Source organism: Dendrobates tinctorius, unplaced genomic scaffold (assembly GCF_039654945.1).
Source record: "Dendrobates tinctorius isolate UK_male_01 unplaced genomic scaffold, ASM3965494v1 ptg000157l, whole genome shotgun sequence".
Classification (NCBI taxonomy): Eukaryota; Metazoa; Chordata; class Amphibia; order Anura; family Dendrobatidae; genus Dendrobates; species Dendrobates tinctorius.
Window position 1 is genome coordinate 13,380,443 of NW_027361824.1, and position 20,460 is coordinate 13,400,902.

At 49.0% G+C, this 20,460-nt stretch overlaps 1 protein-coding gene across 1 annotated transcript in view; it reads left to right on the forward strand.

Annotated features, from left to right (window-relative positions):
• Window positions 1–13,088, forward strand: part of KLHL35 (kelch like family member 35) — a 37,765-nt gene extending 24,677 nt beyond the window's left edge. Inside the window, exon 7 of the mRNA XM_073548601.1 lies at window positions 16–13,088. Within this exon, the coding sequence (XP_073404702.1) occupies window positions 16–204 (189 nt within the window). The 3' untranslated portion in view covers window positions 205–13,088. The remainder of the gene's footprint in view (window positions 1–15) is intronic.
• Window positions 13,089–20,460: the final 7,372 nt, after the last annotated feature.

Sequence of the window (20,460 nt, forward strand, 5' to 3'; positions counted from 1 at the left end):
CTTGTGTGTGTGCAGGAGAGCTGCGGTGTGACGGTGTGTGGCGGTAAAATGTACATACTGGGCGGCAGAGACGAAAATGGTGAAGGAACGGAAAAAGCTTTCGTGTTCGATCCCAGAACCGGGCAGGTAGATGCGGAGCCGCCCATGCAGCGCTGCACCAGCTACCACGGCTGCGTCACCATCCTGCACCGGCCGGCCGGCTGACGCTCTGCAGGCCTCGCGGGACCATGAACTTTATTTCATTTGATAATTTCCCGATACTGTGAATATGATGTTGTGGACGGTCGACGTTCGTCCGCTCAGTGTGTAGCGTGGTGTCTTAGATACGGTGTTACATTGTGTACTGTGACGTGTCGTAGTGTCAGGAGATCCGTGTCGTACTGTCAAATGCCAAAACTGGGGAGACATCACTGGTAATAGACATAGAGCACTTTACATATAAGCCCTGCCTACACATTGAGTACACCCCCAGCGTACCCCATTAACAGTGCCAGACAGAGAGTGACTCTATTACCAGGGCCGCACCAGTGCAGCCAGTGCCCTAAATATACTGCCAGCATCCACAGTGCCAAAGCTCCCCCGCAAAACACTGCCAACCATAAAGTGCCACCATTAACAGTGCCAGACGCAGTACCAGCCTCTATATACAGTGCCACTGTACTGTCCAGAGTGTCCCAATAATCAGTGCAGTGCCTACATTACCAGCGAATACCTGTTGAAATGGCAGCCAGGGTCCTTCTAGTAACAGTGCCTCGCCCTGTAGGGGACATCGCCCGCCACATCTGCCGAAAATGAAGTGTAAAAGCATAGGCCAGCAGACAGACAGTACCAGCCTCTGTATGCAGTGCCCCTATACACAGTACTGTGCAGCGCCCCAACAATGCCAGAGACTGCCCCCATTACTAATGCCAGAGAGACCTCGTAGTGCCAGCACTAACGCCCCCTCATAGTGCCAGCAAGAAAGTGCCCCATTACTAACGCCCCCTCATAGTGCCAGCAAGAAAGTGCCCCATTACTAACGCCCCCTCATAGTGCCAGCAAGAGAGTGCCCCCATTACTAACGCCCCCTCATAGTGCCAGCAAGAGAGTGCCCCATTACTAATGCCCCCTCATAGTGCCAGCAAGAGTGCCCCATTACTAATGCCGCCTCATAGTGCCAGCAAGAAAGTGCCCCATTACTAACGCCCCCTCATAGTGCCAGCAAGAGAGTGCCCCATTACTAACGCCCCCTCATAGTGCCAGCAAGAGTGCCCCATTACTAATGCCCCCTCATAGTGCCAGCAAGAAAGTGCCCCATTACTAACGCCCCCTCATAGTGCCAGCAAGAGAGTGCCCCATTACTAACGCCCCCTCATAGTGCCAGCAAGAGAGTGCCCCATTACTAATGCCCCCTCATAGTGCCAGCAAGAGTGCCCCATTACTAATGCCGCCTCATAGTGCCAGCAAGAAAGTGCCCCATTACTAACGCCCCCTCATAGTGCCAGCAAGAGAGTGCCCCATTACTAACGCCCCCTCATAGTGCCAGCAAGAGTGCCCCATTACTAATGCCCCCTCATAGTGCCAGCAAGAAAGTGCCCCATTACTAACGCCCCCTCATAGTGCCAGCAAGAGAGTGCCCCATTACTAACGCCCCCTCATAGTGCCAGCAAGAGAGTGCCCCATTACTAACGCCCCCTCATAGTGCCAGCAAGAGAGTGCCCCATTACTAATGCCCCCTCATAGTGCCAGCAAGAGTGCCCCATTACTAATGCCGCCTCATAGTGCCAGCAAGAGAGTGCCCCATTACTAATGCCCCCTCATAGTGCCAGCAAGAGAGTGCCCCATTACTAATGCCCCCTCATAGTGCCAGCAAGAGAGTGCCCCATTACTAATGCCGCCTCATAGTGCCAGCAAGAGTGCCCCATTACTAATGCCGCCTCATAGTGCCAGCAAGAGTGCCCCATTACTAATGCCGCCTCATAGTGCCAGCAAGAGAGTGCCCCATTACTAATGCCGCCTCATAGTGCCAGCAAGAGTGCCCCATTACTAATGCCGCCTCATAGTGCCAGCAAGAGCGTGCCCCATTACTAATGCCGCCTCATAGTGCCAGCAAAAGTGCCCCATTACTAATGCCCCATCATAGTGCCAGCAAGAGTGCCCCATTACTAATGCCGCCTCATAGTGCCAGCAAAAGTGCCCCATTACTAATGCCGCCTCATAGTGCCAGCAAAAGTGCCCCATTACTAATGCCCCCTCATAGTGCCAGCAAGAGAGTGCCCCATTACTAATGCCGCCTCATAGTGCCAGCAAGAGTGCCCCATTACTAATGCCGCCTCATAGTGCCAGCAAGAGTGCCCCATTACTAATGCCGCCTCATAGTGCCAGCAAGAGAGTGCCCCATTACTAATGCCGCCTCATAGTGCCAGCAAAAGTGCCCCATTACTAACGCCCCCTCATAGTGCCAGCAAGAAAGTGCCCCATTACTAATGCCGCCTCATAGTGCCAGCAAAAGTGCCCCATTACTAATGCCGCCTCATAGTGCCAGCAAGAGTGCCCCATTACTAATGCCCCCTCATAGTGCCAGCAAGAGAGTGCCCCATTACTAACGCCCCCTCATAGTACCAGCAAGAGAGTGCCCCATTACTAACGCCCCCCTCATATTGCCAGCAAGAGAGTGCCCCATTACTAACGCCCCCTCATATTGCCAGCAAGAGAGTGCCCCATTACTAACGCCCCATCATAGTGCCAGCAAGAGAGTGCGCCATTGCTAACGCCCCCTCATATTGCCAGCAAGAGAGTGCCCCATTACTAACGCCCCATCATAGTGCCAGCAAGAGAGTGCCCCATTACTAACGCCCCCTCATATTGCCAGCAAGAGAGTGCCCCATTACTAATGCCGCCTCGTAGTGCCAGCAAGAGAGTGCCCCATTACTAACGCCCCCTCATATTGCCAGCAAGAGAGTGCCCATTACTAACGCCCCATCATAGTGCCAGCAAGAGAGTGCCCCATTACTAACGCCCCCTCATATTGCCAGCAAGAGAGTGCCCCATTACTAACGCCCCATCATAGTGCCAGCAAGAGAGTGCCCCATTACTAACGCCCCCTCATATTGCCAGCAAGAGTGCCCCATTACTAATGCCGCCTCGTAGTGCCAGCAAGAGAGTGCCCCATTACTAATGCCCCATCATATTGCCAGCAATAGAGTGCCCCATTACTAACGCCCCCTCATAATGCGAGCAAGAGAGTGCCCAATTACTAACGCCCCCTCATAGTGCCAGCAAGAGTGCCCCATTACTAACGCCCCCTCATAGTGCCAGCAAGAGAGTGCCCCATTACTAACGCCCCCTCATAGTGCCAGCAAGAGAGTGCCCCATTACTAATGCTGCCTCGTAGTGCCAGCAAGAGAGTGCCCCATTACTAATGCCCGATCATAGTGCCAGCAAGAGTGCCCCATTACTAACGCCCCCTCATATTGCCAGCAATAGAGTGCCCCATTACTAACGCCCCCTCATAGTGCAAGCAAGAGTGCCCCATTACTAATGCCACCTCATAGTGCCAGCAAGAGAGTGCCCCATTACTAATGCCGCCTCATAGTGCCAGCAAAAGTGCCCCATTACTAACGCCCCCTCATAGTGCCAGCAAGAAAGTGCCCCATTACTAATGCCGCCTCATAGTGCCAGCAAAAGTGCCCCATTACTAATGCCGCCTCATAGTGCCAGCAAGAGTGCCCCATTACTAATGCCCCCTCATAGTGCCAGCAAGAGAGTGCCCCATTACTAACGCCCCCTCATAGTACCAGCAAGAGAGTGCCCCATTACTAACGCCCCCCTCATATTGCCAGCAAGAGAGTGCCCCATTACTAACGCCCCCTCATATTGCCAGCAAGAGAGTGCCCCATTACTAACGCCCCATCATAGTGCCAGCAAGAGAGTGCGCCATTACTAACGCCCCCTCATATTGCCAGCAAGAGAGTGCCCCATTACTAACGCCCCATCATAGTGCCAGCAAGAGAGTGCCCCATTACTAACGCCCCCTCATATTGCCAGCAAGAGAGTGCCCCATTACTAATGCCGCCTCGTAGTGCCAGCAAGAGAGTGCCCCATTACTAACGCCCCCTCATATTGCCAGCAAGAGAGTGCCCATTACTAACGCCCCATCATAGTGCCAGCAAGAGAGTGCCCCATTACTAACGCCCCCTCATATTGCCAGCAAGAGAGTGCCCCATTACTAACGCCCCATCATAGTGCCAGCAAGAGAGTGCCCCATTACTAACGCCCCCTCATATTGCCAGCAAGAGAGTGCCCCATTACTAATGCCGCCTCGTAGTGCCAGCAAGAGAGTGCCCCATTACTAATGCCCCATCATATTGCCAGCAATAGAGTGCCCCATTACTAACGCCCCCTCATAATGCGAGCAAGAGAGTGCCCAATTACTAACGCCCCCTCATAGTGCCAGCAAGTGTGCCCCATTACTAACGCCCCCTCATAGTGCCAGCAAGAGAGTGCCCCATTACTAACGCCCCCTCATAGTGCCAGCAAGAGAGTGCCCCATTACTAATGCTGCCTCGTAGTGCCAGCAAGAGAGTGCCCCATTACTAATGCCCGATCATAGTGCCAGCAAGAGTGCCCCATTACTAACGCCCCCTCATATTGCCAGCAATAGAGTGCCCCATTACTAACGCCCCCTCATAGTGCAAGCAAGAGTGCCCCATTACTAATGCCACCTCATAGTGCCAGCAAGAGAGTGCCCCATTACTAATGCCTCATAGTGCCAGCAAGAGAGTGCCCCATTACTAATGCCCCCTCGTAGTGCCAGCAATAGAGTGCCCCATTACTAATGCCCCCTCATAGTGCCAGCAAGAGAGTGCCCTATTACTAATGCTGCCTCGTAGTGCCAGCAAGAGTGCCCCATTACTAATGCCCGATCATAGTGCCAGCAATAGATTGCCCTATTACTAACGCCCCCTCATAGTGCCAGCAAGAGAGTGCCCCATTACTAATGCTGCCTCGTAGTGCCAGCAAGAGTGCCCCATTACTAATGCCCGATCATAGTGCCAGCAAGACAGTGCCCTATTACTAACGCCCCCTCATATTGCCAGCAAGAGAGTGCCCCATTACTAACGCCCCCTCATAGTGCCAGCAAGAGAGTGCCCCCATTACTAACGCCCCCTCATAGTGCCAGCAAGAGTGCCCCCATTACTAATGCCCCCTCATAGTGCAAGCAAAAGAGTGCCCCCATTACTAACGCCCCCTCATAGTGCCAGCAAGAGTGCCCCATTACTAACGCCCCCTCATAGTGCAAGCAAGAGTGCCCCATTACTAATGCCCCCTCATAGTGCCAGCAAGAGTGCCCCATTACTAATGCCCCCTCGTAGTGCCAGCAATGGAGTGCCCCATTACTAATGCTGCCTCGTAGAGCCAGCAAGAGAATGCCCCATTACTAACGCCCCCTTGTAGTGCCAGCAAGGGTGCCCCATTACTAATGCCGCCTCGCAGTGCCAGCAAGAGAGTGCCCCATTACTAATGCCCCCTCATAGTGCCAGCAAGAGAGTGCCCCATTACTAATGCCTCCTTATAGTGCCAGCAAGAGAGTGCCCCATTACTAATGCCCCCTCATAGTGCCAGCAAGAGAGTGCCCCATTACTAATGCCTCCTTATAGTTCCAGCAAGAGAGTGCCCCCATTACTAATGCCCCCTCGTAGTGCCAGCAATAGAGTGCCCCATTACTAATGCTGCCTCGTAGAGCCAGCAAGAGAGTGCCCCATTACTAATGCCTCCTTATAGTGCCAGCAAGAGAGTGCGCCCATTACAAATGCCCCCTCATAGTGCCAGCAAGAGAGTGCCCCATTACTAATGCCTCCTTATAGTGCCAGCAAGAGAGTGCCCCCATTACTAATGCCCCCTCGTAGTGCCAGCAATAGAGTGCCCCCATTACTAATGCCCCCTCGTAGTGCCAGCAATAGAGTGCCCCATTACTAATGCCTCCTTATAGTGCCAGCAAGAGAGTGCGCCCATTACAAATGCCCCCTCATAGTGCCAGCAAGAGTGCCCCCATTACTAATGCCTCCTTATAGTGTCAGCAAGAGAGTGCCCCCATTACTAATGCCCCCTCATAGTGCCCGCAAGAGAGTGCCCCCATTACTAATGCCGCCTCGTAGTGCCAGCGAGAGAGTGCCCCATTACTAATGCCCCCTCATAGTGCCCGCAAGAGAGTGCCCCCATTACTAATGCCTGAGAGTGCCCCCATTACTAATGCCCCCTTGTAGTGCCAGCAATAGAGTGCCCCATTACTAATGCTGCCTCGTAGAGCCAGCAAGAGAGTGCCCCATTACTAACGCCCCTCATATTGCCAGCAAAAGAGTGCCCCCATTACTAATGCCCCCTCATAGTGCCCGCAAGAGAGTGCCCCCATTACTAATGCCGCCTCGTAGTGCCAGCAATAGTGCCCCATTACTAATGCCCCCTCATTGTGCCAGCAAGAGAGTGCCCCATTACTAATGCCCCCTCATAGTGCCAGCAAGAGAGTGCCCCATTACTAATGCCTCCTTATAGTGTCAGCAAGAGTGCCCCCATTACTAATGCCCCCTCATAGTGCCAGCAAGTGAGTGCCCCCATTTCTAATGTCCCCTCATAGTGCCAGCAAGAAAGTGCCCCATTACTAATGCCCCCTCATAGTGCCAGCAAGAGAGTGCCCCATTACTAATGCCTCCTTATAGTGGCAGCAAGAGTGCCCCCATTACTAATACCCCTCATAGTGCAAGCGAGTGCTCCCCATTACTAATGCCGCCTCATAGTGCCAGCAAGAGAGTGCCCCATTACTAATGCCCCCTCATAGTGCCAGCAAGAGAGTGCCCCCATTACTAATGCCCCCTCATAGTGCCAGCAAGAGAGTGCCCCATTACTAATGCCTCCTTATAGTGTCAGCAAGAGTGCCCCCATTAGTAATACCCCTCATAGTGCAAGCGATTGCTCCCCATTACTAATGCCGCCTCATAGTGCCAGCAAGAGAGTGCCCCATTACTAATGCCCCCTCATAGTGCTAGCAAGAGAGTGCCCTCATTACTAATGCCCCCTCATAGTGCCAGCAAGAGAGTGCCACTATTACTAATACCTCCTTATAGTGCCAGCAAGAGAGTTCCCCATTACTAATGCCCCCTCATAGTGCCAGCAAGAGAGTGCCCCATTCCTAATGCCCCCTCATAGTGCCAGCAAGAGTGCCCCATTACTAATGCCTCCTTATAGTGTCAGCAAGAGTGCCCCCATTACTAATACCCCTCATAGTGCAAGCGAGTGCCCCCATTACTAATGCCGCCTCGTAGTGCCAGCAAGAGAGTGCCCCCATTACTAATGCCCCCTCATAGTGCCAGCAAGAGAGTGCCCCCATTACTAATGTCCCCTCATAGTGCCAGCAAGAGAGTGCCCCCATTACTAATGCCTCCTTATAGTACCAGCAAGAGAGTGCCCCCATTACTAATGGCTGAGACCCTTCATCATAGTGCCAGTCTGGTAGTGTCCCCATTACTAATGCCTGAGACGCCTCCTCATAGTGCCAGTCTTAGAGTGCCCCCATAAAAGCGTCTGAGCTCTGTGGGGTCTTTTCTGTAATCTTGTAGGCTATGACAGATAGAAGCGTTCGGCCCCGTTATAGCCGTTGTGTTTCCATTCTCTGAGGTTTCTAGTTCTCTGCTGGCTGTCGGTGTCGGAGCGGAGGACGGGCGGCTGGACACCGGGCCTGGCATCCATCTGAGCAGGACGTTTGAGCAGCCGTAAAGGGCTCCTTGATAAAGGGGATGTATCGACGACCCCAAGTCACTACACTCAGAAACATAAGGGATCAGGATAAATGCGACAGATTTTCTGGTATTTTTGTGACTCTTGTCTATGTTGTCTTATTACATTTTTTGACCAGTATGATCCATTCTTGTGTCCATGTCGTCGTCCTTCTTCCTCTTCCCGTCTATTTATCTTCCCTTGTGCCAAATGTGTCACTGCCAGGGCGGGACCGTGGGGTGTCGGCACCGAGGAACCGGAGTACTGGAGACGCTTCAGGGCCAATCAGAGAAAACATCTGATAATCCAGAACGAAAGGGAAACAGATCGGCCGGATTATGAAATGTTCTGGATTATCAGATGGAAAGGGGAGAATAGAATCCAGCGGCCGCCGACCAGCGGGAGATCATCAGGGGCGGAAGACGGTCACCGCCCGCACCGAGCACAGGTTCATATGGAATGTATGTTTCCTCACCGCCGAAATAAACGTGGAGAAACATCAGTTATAATTGTCATTTACCTGTCCCTCAATGACGGTATCACACCGGAGAGGATTAGATACACAGCTCAGCAGACAGTATCACACAGGATAGGATTAGATACACGGCTCAGCAGTCAGTATCACACAGGAGAGGATTAGATACACGGCTCAGCAGTCAGTATCACACAGGATTGGATTAGATACACAGCACAGCAGTCAGTATCACACCGGAGAGGAATAGATACACGGCTCAGCAGTCAGTATCACACCGGAGAGGATTAGATACACGGCTCAGCAGTCAGTATCACACAGGAGAGGATTAGATACACGGCTCAGCAGTCAGTATCACACAGGATTGGATTAGATACACGGCTCAGCAGTCAGTATCACACAGGATAGGATTAGATACACAGCACAGCAGTCAGTATCACACCGGAGAGGAATAGATACACGGCTCAGCAGTCAGTATCACACCGGAGAGGATTAGATACACGGCTCAGCAGTCAGTATCACACAGGATAGGATTAGATACACGGCTCAGCAGTCAGTATCACACCGGAGAGGATTAGATACACGGCTCAGCAGTCAGTATCACACAGGATAGGATTAGATACACGGCTCAGCAGTCAGTATCACACAGGATAGGATTAGATACACGGCTCAGCAGTCAGTATCACACAGGAGAGGATTAGATACACGGCTCAGCAGTCAGTATCACACAGGAGAGGATTAGATACACATCTCAGCAGTCAGTATCACACAGGATAGGATTAGATACACATCTCAGCAGTCAGTATCACACAGGATAGGATTAGATACACGGCTCAGCAGACAGTATCACACAGGATAGGATTAGATACACAGCTGAGCAGACAGTATCACACAGGAGAGGATTAGATACACGGCTCAGCAGACAGTATCACACAGGATAGGATTAGATACACGGCTCAGCAGACAGTATCACACAGGAGAGGATTAGATACATGGCTCAGCAGTCAGTATCACACAGGATAGGATTAGATACACGGCTCAGCAGACAGTATCACACAGGAGAGGATTAGATACACGGCTCAGCAGACAGTATCACACAGGAGAGGATTAGATACACGGCTCAGCAGACAGTATCACACCGGAGAGGATTAGATACACGGCTCAGCAGTCAGTATCACACAGGAGAGGATTAGATACACGGCTCAGCAGACAGTATCACTCAGGAGAGGATTAGATACACGGCTCAGCAGTCAGTATCACACAGGAGAGGATTAGATACGCGGCTCAGCAGTCAGTATCACACAGGAGAGGATTAGATACGCGGCTCAGCAGACAGTATCACACAGGAGAGGATTAGATACGCGGCTCAGCAGACAGTATCACACAGGAGAGGATTAGATACGCGGCTCAGCAGTCAGTATCACACAGGATAGGATTAGATACGCGGCTCAGCAGTCAGTATCACACAGGATAGGATTAGATATGCGGCTTAGCAGTCAGTATCACACAGGATAGGATTAGATACACGGCACAGCAGACAGTATCACACAGAATAGGATTAGATACACGGCTCAGCAGTCAGTATCACACCGGAGAGGATTAGATACACATCTCAGCAGTCAGTATCACACAGGATAGGATTAGATACACAGCTCAGCAGACAGTATCACACAGGATAGGATTAGATACACGGCTGAGCAGACAGTATCACACGGGCAGCACGGTGGCTCAGTGGTTAGCGCTGCAGCCTTGCAGCGCTGGAGTCCTGGGTTCGAATCCCACCTAGGACAACATCTGCAAGGAGTTTGTATGTTCTCCCCGTGTTTGCGTGGGTTTCCTCCCACACTCCAAAGACATATACTGATAGGGAATTTAGATTGTGAGCCCCATCGGGGACAGTGATGAAAAAATGTGTGCAAACTGTAAAGCGCTGGGGAATATGTTAGCGCTATATAAAAATAAAGATTATTATAAATAAAGATTATTATTATTACAGCTCAGCAGACAGTATCACACAGGATAGGATTAGATACGCAGCTCAGCAGTCAGTATCACACAGGATAGGATTAGATACATGGCTCAGCAGACAGTATCACACAGGATAGGATTAGATACACGGCTCAGCAGACAGAATAGGATTGGATACACGGCTCAGCAGTCAGTATCACACAAGATAGGATTAGATACACGGCTCAGCAGACAGTATCACACAGGATATGATTAGATACACAGCTCAGCTGTCAGTATCACGCAGGATAGGATTAGATACACGGCTCAGCAGTCAGTATCACAGGATAGGATTAGATACACAGCTCAGCAGTCAGTATCACACAGGAGAGGATTAGATACACGGCTCAGCTGTCAGTATCACGCAGGATAGAATTAGATACACGGCTCAGCAGTCAGTATCACACAGGATAGGATTAGATACACGGCTCAGAAGACAGTATCACGCAGGATAGGATTAGATACACGGCTCAGCAGTCAGTATCACGCAGGAGAGGATTAGATACACGGCTCAGCAGTCAGTATCACGCAGGATAGGATTAGATACACGGCTCAGCAGTCAGTATCACACAGGAGAGGATTAGATACACGGCTCAGAAGACAGTATCGCACAGGATAGGATGAGATACACGGCTCAGCATACAGTATCACACAGGAGAGGATTAGATACACGGCTCAGCAGTCAGTATCACACAGGAGAGGATTAGATACACGGCTCAGCAGTCAGTACCACACAGGAGAGGATTAGTTACACGGTTCAGCAGTCAGTATCACACAGGAGAGGATTAGATACACGGCTCAGCAGTCAGTATCACACAGGATAGGATTAGATACACGGCTCAGCAGTCAGTATCACACAGGAGAGGATTAGATACACGGCTCAGCAGTCAGTATCACACAGGATAGGATTAGATACACGGCTCAGCAGTCAGTATCACAAAGGAAAGGATTAGATACACGGCTCAGCAGTCAGTATCACACATTAGAGGATTAGATACACGGCTCAGCAGTCAGTATCACAAAGGATAGGATTAGATACACGGCTCAGCAGTCAGTATCACACAGGATAGGATTAGATACATTGCTCAGCAGACAGTATCACACAGGATAGGATTAGATAATGGGTTCAGCAGTCAGCATCACAGGATAGTATTAGATACACGGCTCAGCAGTCAGTATCACACAGGATAGGATTAGATACACGGCTCAGCAGTCAGTATCACAAAGGAAAGGATTAGATACACGGCTCAGCAGTCAGTATCACACAGGATAGGATTAGATACATTGCTCAGCAGACAGTATCACACAGGATAGGATTAGATAATGGGTTCAGCAGTCAGCATCACAGGATAGTATTAGATACACGGCTCAGCAGTCAGTATCACACAGGATAGGATTAGATACACGGCTCAGCAGTCAGTATCACACAGGAGAGGATTAGATACACAGCTCAGCAGTCAGTATCACACAGGATAGGATTAGATACACGGCTCAGCAGGCAGTATCACACAGGAGAGGATTAGATACACGGCTCAGCATACAGTATCACACAGGATAGGATTAGATAATGGGTTCAGCAGTCAGTATCACACAGGATAGGATTAGATACACAGCTCAGCAGTCAGTATCACACAGGATAGGATTAGATACATGGCTCAGCAGTCAGTATCGCACAGGAGAGGATTAGATACACGGCTCAGCAGTCAGTATCGCACAGGAGAGGATTAGATACACGGCTCAGCAGTCAGTATCGCACAGGATAGGATTAGATACACGGCTCAGCAGTCAGTATCGCACAGGAGAGGATTAGATACACGGCTCAGCAGTCAGTATCACACAGGATAGGATTAGATACGCGGCTCAGCAGTCAGTATCACACAGGATAGGATTAGATACACGGCTCAGCAGTCAGTATCACACAGGATAGGATTAGATACACGGCTCAGCAGACTATCACACAGGATAGGATTAGATACACGGCTCAGCATACAGTATCACACAGGATAGGATTAGATAATGGGTTCAGCAGTCAGTATCACACAGGATAGGATTAGATACACAGCTCAGCAGTCAGTATCGCACAGGATAGGATTAGATACACGGCTCAGCAGTCAGTATCGCACAGGAGAGGATTAGATACACGGCTCAGCAGTCAGTATCACACAGGATAGGATTAGATACACGGCTCAGCAGTCAGTATCACACAGGAGAGGATTAGATACACGGCTCAGCAGTCAGTATCACACAGGAGAGGATTAGATACGCAGCTCAGCAGTCAGTATCACACAGGATAGGATTAGATACACGGCTCAGCAGTCAGTATCACACAGGATAGGATTAGATACACGGCTCAGCAGTCAGTATCACACAGGATAGGATTAGATACACGGCTCAGCAGACAGTATCACACAGGATAGGATTAGATACACGGCTCAGAATTCAGTATCACACAGGATAGGATTAGATACACGGCTCATCAGTTGTTGTGTGTCCCTCACATACTGTGGCATTCTGTGTTGGGTACAGATTTCTGGTTTCTGGCTCATGATTCATGGTCTCCCATATTAATTACATTCTGGAAGGGCAAGAATTCAATCACCTGGGCAATTCTAAGGAAATCCGGAAAATATCCGTTGGTGGCTCCTGAATAACCAGCTGCAGTGTTAGCGACCTCTAGTGGCGAGGTGACTGACTGCAGTGTTATTGCCCTCTAGTGGCGAGGTGACTGACTGCAGTGTTTGCGCCCTCTAGTGGCGAGGTTACTGACTGCAGTGTTTGCGCCCTCTAGTGGCGAGGTGACTGCAGTGCACTGCTCTGTTTCTGGAGTTCTCTGTGCAGTAAATGACTCTGCTGTATTATTGATCTCTGAAGGTTTTGGTCTTTTTTTTTGTCAATTGATTGTTTCTCCTTTCATTACTCTCTTTTCTCTGCCGGTTGCTTGGAAACACGGCATAAAATTGTCCACATGCAGAACATTTGAGCGAGGGGGCTCTGCTGGTAAATCGCTGCCATAAAGGAAATGTCAGCCTCTCCTCATCACATTACAAGGACAAGCAGAGTACGTGGCCAGCAATGCTATAGTTAGACTGGGGCTACCTAAAAGGACCCCAACCGGGGCAACAAGTAGAGAGAAACGGAAAGTCTGGGGATCCTCTGCTCAGAATAAATCAGACCCAAGAGCAGACCCCGTAAATAAATACAGATCTCAAACAGGAGTGTACACAGAAATCATGGGGCCCCATAGCAGATGTCCTAATTCAATCCACCCGACTCCCCTTCAAAAATAATAATAACATTCGTCTTGGTCACAGAAGAGCTCAGCTCACTACTTTACAGCCCTTATAAAGTACGTTTTCCTCCTATTAAAGCCCCAATAGTGTACGCTCTCATGGAAGAGGTATGATGCCAACAAGGGTCCCCCAAACACAGTATGATACCCCAGCAGTGAATTCCTCCACACCACCCTCCAAAGGCACAGCATGACCACTCTACAGTATCCCCTCTACAAAGTATGATGCCCCCTCAGTGACCACACACACAGTATAAAGGCCCCATATGCAATAGGATGGTCCCCCCACAGCCCTCCATACAGTATGGTGGACCCCACACAACCCTCCAAACAGTATAATGATTCCCCCACAGCCCTCCATACAGTATGGTGGACCCCACACAACCTTCCAAACAGTATAATGATTCCCCCACAGCCCTCCATACAGTATGGTGGACCCCACACAACCCTCCAAACAGTATAATGATTCCCCCACAACCCTCCATACAGTATGGTGGACCCCATACAACCCTCCATGTAGTATAATGATTCCCCCACAGCCCTCCATACAGTATGGTGGACCTCACACAATCCTCCAAACAGTATAATGATTCTCACATAGCCCTCCAAACAGTATAATAGCCACCACGTAGCCCTCCAAATAGTGTAATGACCCCACATAGCTCCGGAAATAGTGTAATGACCCCACATAGCCCTCCATACAGTATAATGACCCCACATAGCCCTCCGTACAGTATAATGAACCCACACAGCCCTCCACACAGTATAATGACCCCACATAGCCCTCCGTACAGTATAATGACCCCACATAACCCTCCATACAGTATAATGACCCCACATAACCCTCCATACAGTATAATGACCCCACATAACCCTCCATACAGTATAATGACCTCACATAGCCCTCCATACAGTATAATGACCCCACATAACCCTCCATACAGTATAATGACCTCACTGTAGATTGCTGTGATGTGATTCTTTATGGGAATTCAAGGAGTGCTGATGGTGGGACCCGGAAGGTTCCCTGGATTTCTGCCTTTAGAGTGGGTCATGTATGCCACAGAGGAGGATTACCTAGACTGATACGCTGCTACAGACCTTCAGCTGTGTGATAGGTTTCTGCTCTCTGATTGTAAACTAGAATGCTCTTACTGACAACAAGCAGAGTTCTTCAAAATGGAAAGGAAGTGAAACACAAAGTAAGTTAGCAGGTTGGAGAACTGGTCATTATGCTGTGATTGAGCTTTATATGCATTAAGATCGGACCGGCCCTTTAAATTCCTCTGTGTGGATCATGGCCCAGTCCAAGTAAGAGTGAATCCAATGCTGATTGGCCTCAGATAGCCGGTAAAGAAAGTGACAACATCGCCAGAACAGCGCAGGCACTGCAGGAGAGTATAGGTGAAATATTATTTTACTTGGGGGGAAAATAGGGTTTGAGAAGTAGTGGACAACCCCTTTAATGACAGCATTCCTTGTGGTCTAGAGTAGGGAAGGGGTTAATGATAGCTTCCATGGTGGTCTAATGTAGGGAAGGGGGTTAATAATCTCATCCATGGTGGTCTAGTGTAGGGAGAGGGTTAATGACAGCATCCAAGGTGGTCTAATATAGTGAAGGGGTTAATGACAGCATTCATGGTGATCTAGTGTAGTGAAATGATTAATGATAGCATCCCTGGTAGTCTAGTGTAGTGAAGGAGTTAATGATATCATCCCTGGAAGTATTGCATAGTGAAGGGGTTAATGATAGCATCCCTGATGGTCCAGTGTAGGGAAGGGATTAATGATAGCATCCCTTGTGATTTAGTGTAGGGAAGGGGTTAATGATAGCATCCTTGGTAGTCTAGTGTGGGTGGGGAAGGGGTTAATGACAGCATCCCTTGTTTTCTAGTGTAGGGAAATGGTTAACGATAGTATCCCTGGTGGTCTAGTGCAGGAAAGGGGATAATGATAGCATCCCTGGTGGTCTAGTGCAGGAAAGGGGATAATGATAGCATCCCTGGTGGTCTAGGTTATAAAATGTATTAATAACATCCCTCATGGTCTAGCACTAGAGTTAATGGTAACATCCCTGGTGGTCTGGGGCTGTGAAGGGGTAATGCTGACGTCACAGTACACCTGTTCTAAGTCCTTGTTTTGTGCTGATGGTTCCCAGAGCTGGACACAATATTCAATGCGACCAGTGAATGTAACTTGGCAGAACATTGTCCTCACCATATACATCAGTGCTCCCATCAGTGATGCTGCAGTCGCTCCTCAGCACCAGGGACAGCTCCAGCCGCAGGGACCGAGTGTACAACGGAGATAATGGGCTGCGCTGGTCTGCAACACTGCCCACACCACATGGACCGACAGTCTGCAGACTCCCCCACACATAAGAGCGCTTCTGTGTTCTCCACGACTCCTCTGTCCTCCTCCATGACTCCTCTGTCCTCCTCCATGACTCCTCTGTCCTCCTCCAGACTCCTCTGTCCTCCTCCATGACGCCTCTGTCCTCCTCCATGACTCCTCTGTCCTCCTCCATGACTCCTCTGTCCTCCTCCAGACTCCTCTGTCCTCCTCCATGACTCCTCTGTCCTCCTCCAGACTCCTCTGTCCTCCTCCATGACTCCTCTGTCCTCCTCCATGACTCCTCTGTCCTCCTCCAGACTCCTCTGTCCTCCTCCAGACTCCTTTGTTTTTTTCCAGACTCCTCTCTATTCCTACAGATTTCAATGTTCATTCCAGACTCTCTGTTCTCCTCCAAATGCTTTAGTTCTCTTGTAGATTCCTGTGCCACCTTCAGATGCCTCTGGCCTTCACCAGACTCCTCTGTCCCCTCTAGACTTTTCTGGATCCTCCAGACTCCCCTGTCCCTTTTAGACTTTTCCAGATCCTCCAGACTCCTCCATCCTCCTCCAGACTCCTCTGTCCTCCTCCAGACTCCCCTGTCCTCCTCCAGGCTCCACTGTCTCCTCCAGATTCCTCTATCTTCCTCCAGGCTCCTCTCTCTTCCTACAGATTTCACTGTTCCTTTGAGACTCTCTGCTCTCCTCCAGATGCCTTAGTTCTCTGGTAGATTCCTGTCATCTGGCCTTTGGCCTCCACCAGACTCCTCTATCCGCCTCCTTATTTCACTGTTCCTTAGAGACTTTCTGTTCTTCTCCAGACTCCTTTGTCTCCTTCAGACTCCTCTGTGGTCTCCAGCCTTCTCTGGCGGAGGTTTATCTCTTAGAAAACAAAAGTTTTGACCATTGGAAATCAACCTGCTGGCCCCTATGCACATTAGACTGTCGGCTGATCCCTGGCTGGTTCGTCAAACTTCAGTCTAATGTGTATGTGCGACGTAACGCCACAGATTGCAGCATGTATGGCCGAGACCTGCGCCTGAGGGTAAGATTAGCTCTGCTACATCTATATACCCAAAACCTAAAGAAGCAAAATAAGCATAAACCCTGCTGCAACTAAACAAGTAAAAAGCAAGCGTGCATTTACGAGACACAGGGTTCTTAGTAACACTGGTTTTGATCATAAATAGTCCTTTGTCTGCCCTTCTTCACACACTGAGGTCAGCTCTGACACACGGTAAGGTTTTTGATATTAGACAGCGTAGGACCGTCCCCCATCAGGGTCACCTCACCGACGGTCACTCTGAGCCTTTTTCAAGCAGTGATCTCTCACAGGTGAGTATACAGGGTGGGCCATGTATGCGGATACTCCTAAATAAAATGGGAATGGTGACCGTTTTCTTGCGCAGGGCGTCTTGCTTTGGAATCTGCTGCAATGACCCGGGTACTGCGTTCACCAGACATCAACACAATTTCTATCCGCTCCTCACGTGTGAACCTCTGCTGCAGGTGAATGGCTGTAAACAAAGAGAAACTTGTACATAACTCACGAAAGAATAAAGTTACGTTAAAACCAAGCACACCATTGTTTTTCTTGTGAAATTCTCAGTAAGTTTGATGTGTCACATGACCCTCTTCCCATTGGAAAAAATAAAGTTGGATCCAAAATGGCCGACTTCAAAATGGCCACCATGGTCACCACCCATCTTGAAAAGTTTCCCCCCCCCCATATACTAATGTGCCACAAACAGGAACTTGATATCACCCACCATTCCCATTTTATTTAGGTGCATCCATATAATGGCCCACCCTGTATATACAGTACATACGTTACCGTTCAAACATTTGGGGTCACCCAGATAATTTTGTGTTTTCCATGAAATCTCATACTTTTATTAATCAGATGAGTTGCCGAATGAATGTAAAATCTCGTCCAGCCATTGACAAGGTTTGAAAAGAGGTTTTTATTTGAAATAATAATTTTCTCCTTCAGACTTGGCTTTCGTCACAGAATGCTCCATTGCAGCAATTCCAGCATTGCAGAACTTTGGCATTCTAGCAGTTAATCTGCTGAGGTAATCTGGAGAAATTTCACCCCATGCTTCCAGAAGCCCCTCCCACTTGTCGGTTTGGCTTGATGGGCACTTTTTGCGCACCATACGGTCAAGCTGCTCCCACAACAGCTCAATGGGGTTGAGATCTGGTGACTGCGCTGGCCACTCCATTACAGATAGAATACCAGCTGCCTGCTTCTTCCCTAAATAGTTCCTGCATAATTTGGAGGTGTGCTTTGGGTCATTGTCCTGTTGTAGGATGAAATTGGCTCCAATCAAGCGCTGTCCACAGGGTATGGCATGGCGCTGCAAAATGGAGTGATAGCCTTCCTTATTCAAAATCCCTTTTACCTTGTACAAATCTCCCACGTTACCAGCACCAAAGCAACCCCAGACCATCACATTACCTCCACCATGCTTGACAGATGGCGTCAGGCTCTCTTCCAGCATCTTTTCAGTTGTTCTGTGTCTCACAAATGTTCTTCTATGTGATCCAAGCACCTCACACTTGGATTCGTCTGTCCATAACACTTTTTTCCAATCTTCCTCTGTCCAGTGTCTGTTCTTTTGCCCATATTAATCTTTTCCTTTTATTAGCCACTCTCAGATATGGCTTTTTCTTTGCCACTCTGCTCTGAAGGCCAGCATCCCGGAGTCGCCTCTTCACTGTAGACGTTGACACTGGCGTTTTGAGTGTACTATTTAATGAAGCTGCCAGTTGAGGACCTGTGAGGCGTCGATTTCTCAAACTACAGACTCTAATGTATTTGTCTTGTTGCTCAGTTGTGCAGCGGGGCCTCCTACTTCTCTTTCTACTCTGGTTAGAGCCTGTTTGTGCTCTCCTCTGAAGGGAGTAGTACACACCGTTGTAGGAATCTTCAGTTTGTTGGCAATTTCTCACATGGAATAGCCTTCATTTCTAAGAACAGGAATAGACTGTTGAGTTTCACATGAAAGTTCTTTTTTTCTGGCCATTTTGAGAGTTTAATGGAACCAACAAATGTAATGCTCCAGATTCTCAACTAGCTCAAAGGAAGGTCAGGTTTATAGCTTCTCTAATCAGCCAAACTGTTTTCAGCTGTGCTAACATACTTGCACAAGGGTTATCAAGGTTATTCTAACCATCCATTAGCCTTCTTACAGTTAGCAAACACAAAGCACCATAAGAACACTGGAGTGATGGTTGTTGGAAATGGGCCTCTATACACCTATGAAGATATTGCATGACAAACCAGACGTTTGCAGCTAGAATAGTCATTTACCACATTATCAATGTATAGAGTGTATTTCTGAATCATTTAATGTTAGCTTCATAGGAAAAAACTGTGCTTTTCTTTCAAAAATAAAGAAATTTCTAAGTGACCCTAAACTTTTGAACGGTAGTGTGCTGACTTCTCCCGTCTGTGCTCTCTTCTTTGACCTGTCTACCCCATGTGCTATCCCCCTTGTCTGCTGTCTCTCTCCTTCCTGTGCTGTGTTCTCCCCTCATGTGCTGTCCCGTTTGAGCTGTCTCCCCCCTATGCTCTGTCTCTCTCACCTCTGTGTCTGACCGTGTACAGAGCATACCACAGCTCCTGGGCAGGGGAGGAAGCAAAAGACAATACTGACATTACAGCAGGAGATCGCAGAGGATAAATTTTGTGAGGTAAAATATTGTTTAAAAACAGTGAAATATTTTACATCACAAAATGTATCCTCTGCGATCTCCTGCTGTAATGTCAGTATTGTCTTTTGCTTCCTCCCCTGCCCAGGAGCTGTGGTATTCTCTGTACACGGTCAGACACTGACAATTTTTAAAATAAACTTTCGTTCATGGGAAAACCCCTTTAATGTGACCGGCTTCCTCTGCCTGTAGACACGTCGCACGTGTGTGTGTGTGAGTGTGACTGTGAGTGTATGAGTGTGAGAATGTGGGTGTGAATGTGAGAGGGTGTGTGGTGCAGAGGGCGTATAGAGTGTGTGTGTGCGCGTGTGTGTGAGTGTGAATGTGAGAGCGTGAGTGTGAGAATGTGTGTGTGGTGCGACGGTGTTCCGCTGGTGGTACCGCACAATACATTATTTATTATTATATTATTTATTATTATTATATTATTTATTATTATTATTTATTATTTTTTATGTTATTGTTTATGTTTTTAATTATTCGTAACTGTTTTTCTGTATGGCTGGATTCAGTAAAGTGTTTCGAGACTGGAAGATCTAACCTTTGCTTTCTGATGGTAATTTATTCAAATTTTGAATTCGCACGTTGTCTCACCTACCGTATATACCATAGGTTGCAGGGGCATTGAAGGAGATAAATAACGAAATCTGAGTTACAAGTTAGGAAGTGGTTAATTGTATAGATTTTCGAGGTATTTGGGCACTGAAAACTGCTTCTTTTTCTCTCCCTACCCGTTAGTGAGTGTGACGACTCCTGGAGTGGACCCTCTGGGTCGTGACACCAACCCTCCCAGGGCGAGCTGACCTAGTGAAGACCACCCCCTATACAGGGAGTGTCAGGGGCAAGCCCCAGGGGGTGAGGCACCACGACTGCTGGCACCAGGCGGCCGGCTCACA